Source organism: Alligator sinensis, unplaced genomic scaffold, assembly GCF_000455745.1.
Source record: "Alligator sinensis unplaced genomic scaffold, ASM45574v1 scaffold386_1, whole genome shotgun sequence".
NCBI lineage: Eukaryota > Metazoa > Chordata > Crocodylia > Alligatoridae > Alligator > Alligator sinensis.
Genome location: NW_005841996.1, coordinates 1,126,231 through 1,134,631, shown reverse-complemented (window position 1 = coordinate 1,134,631; position 8,401 = coordinate 1,126,231). Strand labels below are relative to the sequence as shown.

General features: G+C 50.1%; 1 protein-coding gene across 1 annotated transcript in view; it reads right to left on the bottom strand.

Moving 5' to 3' along the window:
* FAM206A (family with sequence similarity 206 member A) overlaps positions 1–7,590 on the bottom strand; it is a 16,428-nt gene extending 8,838 nt beyond the window's left edge. The window contains exons 1-2 of the mRNA XM_006021506.3: positions 7,497–7,590; positions 7,293–7,341 (exon numbers count right to left, since the gene is read on the bottom strand). Of these exons, the coding sequence (XP_006021568.1) occupies positions 7,293–7,341; positions 7,497–7,551 (104 nt within the window). The 5' untranslated portion in view covers positions 7,552–7,590. The remainder of the gene's footprint in view (positions 1–7,292; positions 7,342–7,496) is intronic.
* Between the last annotated feature and the right edge of the window lie 811 nt (positions 7,591–8,401).

Below are 8,401 nucleotides of genomic sequence, written 5' to 3'. Positions count from 1 at the left end.
GTAAAGAGAGAGAGAGAGAGAGAGAGAGCGCGCGCGCGCATGTGGGGGGTCCCCACAGCCCCCGCCCCTTCCTCACACCCACACCTTACCTACCTGAGCTCTGTACTCCTGCCACCCCGCCGGGTGTGGACTCCACACTTGCAGGCTCTGCGCTCCCACCAGCCCCATGCTCCGTTCTCCCGCCCAGCTGCAGCTCTCCCCCCGACCCTATCGCAACCACTTCCCTAACAGCTACCCACAGTGAGCGCTGTGGCAGGAACACAAGGAGGAGCCACTGGAGGCCAGGGAAGCCAAGCAGGTCCCTCGGTGGCTGCAGCAGTGGCAGCAGCAGCCCCGTCTGGAAGTTGTGCATGCTGGCTGGGCTGGGCTCTTCCATACACAAGGCTGGGAGTGAGGTGCACAGGCCAGGCAGGGTATAAGTAATTGGTGGGCACCTGCAGGCCAGATGGAATTGCCTGGAGGGCTAGATCTAGCCCGCAGGCCATATTTTGCTCTCCCTGCTATAAAAGCTTCAGGAAAGAAGCAGCTCAAATTTACATAGTGCTCCATTGGTGCTACTTGGGACTTCAATGGCAGCATACAAACTATTAAGAACAGCAAAAACATATGATTTTCATCTAACCAGGGATCCTGGTTTTCTGTTTAAAAAAATGGCAAATTCTCTGATTAAAAAACAAAACAAAACCCAAAATCCACATTTTTCTGTGATTAAAATGAAATGACACCAATATATATATACATGCATCAGTTGAAGAGAATGTTTTATTGATATATTTACAATTTTAAAGCAATCTGGAACCCTACCAGTGCCCCAATCATTATAATAACATAAATTCTAAATACCATTATATTTTGACAATTGATTTGGGGTTTTTTTATAATGAGAAATCAGAGTTCCCCCCACCCCCTTCCTCAACAGGATGCAGGTCCAGCTGTTGCTGTCCCTTCTACTGCTTTGTGGTGCTGAACAGCCCTGATATGCTAATGCCCCTCACTCCCAATCCACAGCCCCCCACACCACTCCCAGCCCTGCTGGTGCCCTTCATTCATAACCCGCTGCTCCCTGCCCCCAGGGCCCAGTCTCCCAATGTATGGGGTGGGGTGCGTGTGTGTGGGGTAGAGGAGATGCCCAACCATAGGCAACACCATAAGCAATGCATCCAGGAGAAAACTGGGGGCCATGTGCTCCTCCCCCACCATTTGTGTGCCTACAGCAGGGCATGCGGCTGCAGCCTGGCAGGACTGACAGCAGACTGCGTCCATGTCCCAGCAAACAGGACCTGGCATGGGAGGGCAGAGTGGGGTGGCAAGACCTCTGCACCAGCCATACAGCCACAGAGTAATGCTGCACCGTCAGCAGTGCAAGGAGTAATGGAGGGGAGGTGGACCACACTGCTCTTACCTCCTCCTGCCACCGCTGGCACCAGGCTGCAGCTCTACCCCACCACCATGGCCTGGCTGCCACGGCCTCCCTCACGGCACTCATGCTCCCCCGCACCCCACCTCCCCTCTGGCCCCCCCCCCCCCCCCGCCCCGCCAGGGTAGAATCACAGCCCGGCATACATGGAGGTGAGGGCAGTGTGCTCTCCTTCCTCCCTCTCTCCCCACCACTCCATTACTCCTCAGATGGCTGGCTGCACAGTGTTGCTCCATGGCAGTGTGGCTGGTGCGGGGGTCCCGGCGGCAGCAATGGCAGTAGCAACAAGTCTCGCCACCCCACTCCACTGTCCAACACTGGGTCCCTCCTGCTGAGATGCAGAGGTAGCCCTGCGTCAGTCCGGCCAGGCGGCAGCCCTATGCCCTGCTGCGAGTGCACAAATCTGGTGGGGGCACGGGCAAACAGTCCCTTGCAGGCTGGAACTCTGCCAGCCTGCAAGGGGAAACCCATGGGTTCCTGTCCTTTTCTCCTTTAAAGGAGAAAATCTGCTTTTTTCCATGGCAAATGGAAAAACCAGATCCCTGGTCCTAATTCTCTCAGCTCACAGGCACAAGAGAGACAAGACAAAGGAACAGAAAGGAAATGTGATTCTTGTTTTGGAAAAGCAGCAAATAGCAAACTATCCCTGCATTCAGCAATTAGGATCAAAGATACCCAAGCTGCTGCCTGGCCATTTCATTTCTGGCATGCCAAGAGTGTTCAGCATCTTCATCTTGCTACCTCCATTAATAAATGTTTACTTCAATACTGCCTGGCATCTCTTTTGATGTTATTCAACACAAGAGTCAGCAAGAATTCAAAGCATCTAAAGTGCTCCAGCTCCTATTTTAGGACATGTTCATAACATAAAAAAATAGCTGCTTAGTCTAATTAAAGAAATATTTATCAACTTCAAATTTAAAATAATTAAGATAATTTGAGAGTTTTCTAGTAAGCTAAAGTGCTCCTTAATGGAAAGTCTGAAATGTCTTCTTCTTACTAATGATTTTGAAGTCTAGGAGAGCATGGACGGGACCAAGAGCAATGGTTGTGAGAAACCCAGCATTTCCATCCTTTCCAGGCCTCTCAAGAGTCCAAGGACTGACTACCAGCTGCTCTCCTTTCCCTTTTGCAGAAACTGGAAAAAGGAGTGGACTCCCCACAGCAACATGCCACTCCAAGTTCATATTGTTCTCAGGCCCTGTGAAAGAATACCAGGAAACACAAATAGCCACCAAAAGAAACCTGTACAAAATGACTGGATGCAAAGTGCCATCAGTACCTAAAATAAAAGGAACCCAAAAGTCAATTTGTTAACTTTAAGTAGTATGCGGTGCCTGTAACAAATTTTCAAATGCAGTTTATCATGGTGAGTGTATCTTTTACGACAAGCATCTAATATAATGCAATGTTTGTCCCTGGCAAGTAAAAAAGTTATTCAGAAGAAGAATATAAAAATGCAGGTTTGGAGAAGCTGTTACCACCCAGTATTGTACAGAAAGCAAATAAACAGCACAGATGTGAATTTATGATGTTTGCACACACTGCAGAAAGTCACAAAAACCAGAGTTTAGAAGTAGGAATAAATACCATCTAATTTGATTATAAAAAGACATGAGTATTTCTATGGGTTTTTAATCCTCTGTAGAAGTGTCAGTCTGAAATATGGCTTTTCTATTCTTAATTATCCCACTAGACATTAAAATGCTGAAAGAAAGATCAGAGTGGCAAGAATACAAAGAACAAGAGTTTTCAACAGCTGTTAAATGTTTCTTCTGAAGGCGGCAACTTCTGTTCTTCATTCTTGTTTCTCAAGCCTAAAGAAGTGAGGGGTTTTTATACGTACATTTTAAATTTCTTCTCTTACTTAAAAAATGATAAGGGATGTCAAAAATCTGCTCATCCTAGCTTCTACTGGAGGGCCTGAGAGATGTCTATTGTGAAATCATTAAAGGGAGAGGGAAGAGAAACAAACAGTAAAGCAAAATAGCTTTTTCCCCTAAATACTTATTTTACACTTAAAAGAATAAACACACAACACTGCAATCTCTTATCTGCTTATATTACAGTTCTAAGATGTGCTTGATACTTTCCAGTCTGGTCCCTTATGATGCTAGGATGGCACAAGATCAAGACGTTTAGGGTACAAAGGACCGGATTTTCTAATGCTTGAAAAGTGGCAGTGCAAACAAAAAAACAAAAAACCCCCAAGAAAAAAAAAAAGACAAAAAAAAAAAAAAAACCCCCAAAAAAAAAAAAAAAGACAAACCCTAGCTAGCCTCAAACAAAGCAGGCCACACACAGTATCATCGCACCTTTGCAGGACTCATTTTTCATTTAGTATACATTAACTTAAATACTTCTGATCATAACCAGAACTGGCATAGTAGTACACCAGAAATGTGTTTTTTTTCTGAAAATGCTACTGGTTTCCTGTTGTTCTATATGTAGTATTTATTTTCATGTGCTGATAGGCATCACTTATAGGTCTTCATATGGAGTTACTTGTGTCCCAGGGATTATACAGCTTCTCAATTCATATTGAAAAATTGGAAAGTATTTCAGAAGTTTCACTACAGCCTTTTTCGTCTGTTTAAGCTGCTAAATAAATAGTTGCTAGATCACTGTGATATTTCTGGGATATCTATATTTAAAAAAAAATGATTTGCTTTATAATGAACTAGCAACCCTGCAAACCTTGATTCTGAAACTCGAGTGAGCCTCCCTTTCCTTCTTATGCATAACTGATAGCAGGACTGGTTCTGCAGACCAAAGAAGGTTTTCAGTGATACCTGTGCAACCCCTTGAAAGCTAAAACTTAGTGTTGAGAATGCAAATTCAGTCTGATCCACTTTTGTCCCATCTAAGAGGAATGCAAGATTAATAGATGAAAATGTATGGCTAGACCTAAAAAAAGGCTTGGTCCTGTTTTAGGTGCCCAAGTCTAAAATTTAAATCTGCAAAACCTCTGCTCAGCTGCCATCTACTCCTTAGTCTATATGGGACTAAAGTCTGGACAGAGCAGAGCAGCCCAGCACTTCTCTCATACTGAAGACCTGCTGGGATCCATAAACTAGGTGTTTCTCTGTCAACTGTGCCCAAAAGTGTTATCGTTATGTATGCTCCAAGAATGCCTACCTCATGCCTAGTGAATTGCACTCCACAGAAAATCCAGTAGCAGCCACTGCTTCCATTGAAAACGCAGAAGGAAGTGATATAGCAGCAGCCCCTTTTTTATTCAAAAGTACAGTGTTCAGAGTGCCTAACCCTGGGTGTGGAAGACTTGAGTTAAATCCCCTCTTCTCACTGACAAGATTCAACCCCACATCTCCTGCCTCCCCAAAGAGCACGGTAACCACCAGGGTATACATTATTTTGGGGTATGGAGCATATTCACTGCTCCTACTGAAGCTGTTCCACCTTGAATAAATATGGAGAGTCCTTAGAACAGGAAGTGGGATGAGGGTTCTTCTTTCCCAGGTAAAGGCTTTAACCACTAGGCTATAGAATAAGGCCCACGCTTGCTCTGGTCCAACCATCTTGGACCCCTTTCAGAACAGTGGCACAACTTCAACACCAGAGCAAGAGTATCCACACACAGAACAGTCTATGCCATGAAGATTAGGGTATTCTTGTGAGAAGTGGGAAGTGAGGGTTTGAATCCTCTCAGGCAGAAGAGGGATTTGAACCAGGGTCTCCCACATCATAAGTGCTCTAACCACTGTGCAACTGCATAGAAAAGGAATAGGCATATTGTCCTCCAGACATTTTAAAAAGATATAAAAATGTAATCCTTTCTTTCAAAGGCCAAACAAGGATCTAGGCTCCTCCTCCTACGAGGAGGCTCAAGCTGTACAGGCTAAGTGGAGAGGGTTAGCTCCTGGTAGTGATGAAGTGCTTATGCCCCAGAGACCGGTGGGATTCAAGTAACACATCTGTTGTCAGCATCTCCTGCTGACTTACTTGTGCTGCGTCCCGTTTGGCACAATGGATGCTGTGAATTTCTCCCAACCCTCCCTAGGTGTTGTGCCTAGAACCAGTCTGCGGCCGCGAGGCCTGGCACTCAAAAGCTAGGTGCTGTGAAACCAAGCCCTGTAATAACTAAGCCCCAGAGTGGGCCTGGCCTTTAGCTGCTAGATTATACAGAAACAAATCCGGATAAGCATACAGAGCTGCTGAGTGAGCGGATGCTACTGCCAAAGCAAAATTACACATCAAAGTGGGAAGCGATCTGTTCAATACTGATAGTTACAGGAGGCACTTACTTATTCAAAGGCAGGGTTTCAAAATGAGACTTACGTAACAAAGTGATTTACCTCCTTAACCCAGGGGTGCTCAAGCCCTAGATCCGGCTTCTGCCACAGTGCCATCCAGCCTGCAGGACTCCCCAGGAGTCTGGAAACTTGGCAACGAGGGAGTGGTGGCCCTGCTCCCCTGGTGCCAAATCTCTGGATCCAAGGGAAGCCCCCAAGCCCTACCTGCTGGATGGGCACCAAAGCCATCCCTAGCAGGGGGCGAATCAGGGCAACCACCCCAAGCCTCATGTTTTGGGGGACGTGGACAGTGCTGTACAGGCCCTGCTGTGCATCACCAGCTCTGCGCTGCAGCCGCTCACCATGCCCCCTCCCCCCCCCAGCTGCAGCTGCTCGCCTCCACCCCATCGCGTGCTACCCCCAGCCCCAAACAGGCTGGTATACCCAAGGCGCAGCACATCCCTAGAGACAGCTCTGATGGGTGCTCAATCCCAGCATGCCAGGCCAGGAGAGGGCACTGCAGGACCCCTGGGCCCAATCCTGGTGGCGGGGTCTGGGAGGGGACAGTGTTGTGTCACTGGGAACCAATCCCGGCACATGGGGGAGGCTGGGAGGGGGCAGCACAAGGATCCCAACCTGGTGCATCGGGGGCAGTAGGAGGTGTTGCCAGGCCCCTCAGGCCCACTCCTGGTGTGTGGGGCAGAGATAATGCAGCGCCAGGCCCCAGGGCCCAACCTGGCTCTCAGACTATCCCAGTGCCACTCATTAGCCTGTGGCACTAAAAGGTTGAGCACCTTCACCTGTCTCTTGCCATTGCCACTCACAACGTCAACAAAACGCAAGAACCCCAGTGTTTCCTAGTGCTTCCCATGCCACTTCCTACATGGGACCAGTCACTGTGACCTGTTATGGACACCAGACAGGAACGGCTTGAGCAGCACTCACGGCTGGGAATAGCTTGAGCAGCACTCAGGGACACAGCCTGTTCTGCTTCCCCATCCCACACGCTGGTGAAGTGGGGGCTGTACCTGCCCTGCGGCCTGCTCTGACTTGTGCCGAACAGAAACCAGCTCTGGAGCTGCCGCACGCGCTCCAGCACTCACGTGAGAGCCGCCTGGGCCTTTGCAGAGCTGGAAAGCCCATCATATTGTGCAATGACAACTTTGCCTGTGCAGCCGCTCTGCGCTTACTGCACAACCCCCCGCTGACTGCGTCATCGTGGCCAGTCTACATCTACTGCACAGATGAACCATTAATTGCAATTCACCCATTAACAACATGATAGTGGCTTGGCACCTGTGGTTGGTGTGCATTTATTGCCTGGGTCACCCGCGCGTTGCACAATAACGCCTTTACTCGTGCGTGCAGCCGCTCTACGTTTCTGACGCGGTTCGCCCATTAACTGCGGTTCACCCACTTGTTGCGTGATGACGGCTTTGCCCATGCGGCTGGTCTACATTTATGACACGGTATTGTTGTGCGATAATGACTGGGCACAAGCGGCAGGCGTGCATTTATTGCACCGGTCACCCACTTTGGGTCATGACTTCGTCTGCAACCAATGTACATGTATTGCGTGGCGCGCAATACACGCGCCATGTGCAGGGCGGGGCTGTGCTCACCTGTTGGAGTGCTGCAGGATGCAGTAGTCCTCGCGGGGCTGCCCCACGTCTGCAAGAAACAGCCACACGGGCCTCGTGAGCGGGCGGGCGGGCACGCTCCGGCTCCCCCAAACCCGGCCAGGCCGCGCACAGCACCCCCCGGGCGCAGCAACAACCCCGAGGCCCAGGAGTGGGGGAGGAAAAGAAGGGGGAGGGGGCGCCCACCTGTCTTGTACCAGCGCGTGAAGTACCGCTCCGTCACGCTCGGCGCCGCAGCCATGGCCGTCCCGCCCCCCTCAGGAACAGGAAGCCAATCAGGGCCAAGCAATGCGCACGCCGCCCGGCGTATCTGCGGACTGACGCAAGCAGACCGGAAGCCTTTGATTGGCTGGCGGGGTTAGAGGCGGAAGTACCGCTGCTACTGCTGCTGAGGCGCTCGCCGGCTTCCGGCGCCGGTCCAGAGGAGCACGAGCACAGGCGGCACAGCAGGCCCCGGGGACGCGCAGCTCTGTGCCCAGGCTCACGCGTGCTGCCAGGTGATGCAGTGGCTTTTCCCAGGGGATGTGCGCATTGCTGGGAGCCCGGGCCCGCCCCCCCGCTGCTTTCTGCCGTGCTGGAGGCCTCGCCCAGACACCGGCGCCAGGAGCAGTTCAGTCTGAATCGCAGTGAGAGAAGCGGATGGTGGGGGACAGTTTCGACAGAGAGGAGAGGCACAGGCCTGGGGTCACAACCAACGTACTATGTAGGCGCCAATTTTTATTTGGGGGTGCTAAGGTGATGGATATGTGGAAAATTGTAGGCATTTCAGCTGACAGCCCTCTTCCCAAGGGGGGCTGGGGCCCTCGGGCCCCTACCTCTGACACCCAATGCTATTAAGGCAACCCTAGGAAAAACCAATGGTCACAGATTGTGACTCAGTTTCCCTGCTCCTTCTCAATCTGCCAAAAGATGGTTAGGATGGTTTGAATGGCCAGGAATACAGAAATCTGAACCTGAAGGGATAAAACCCCCACACAAAAGCAGAGAGGTGGGAGTCTGCAACTTGCCTCAAATCATGAGGCTTATGTCTACCTGTTCTCGGCTGTTTTAGCTGCTGTTGGTAATGTTGCCCGATTGATAATGCCCCAACA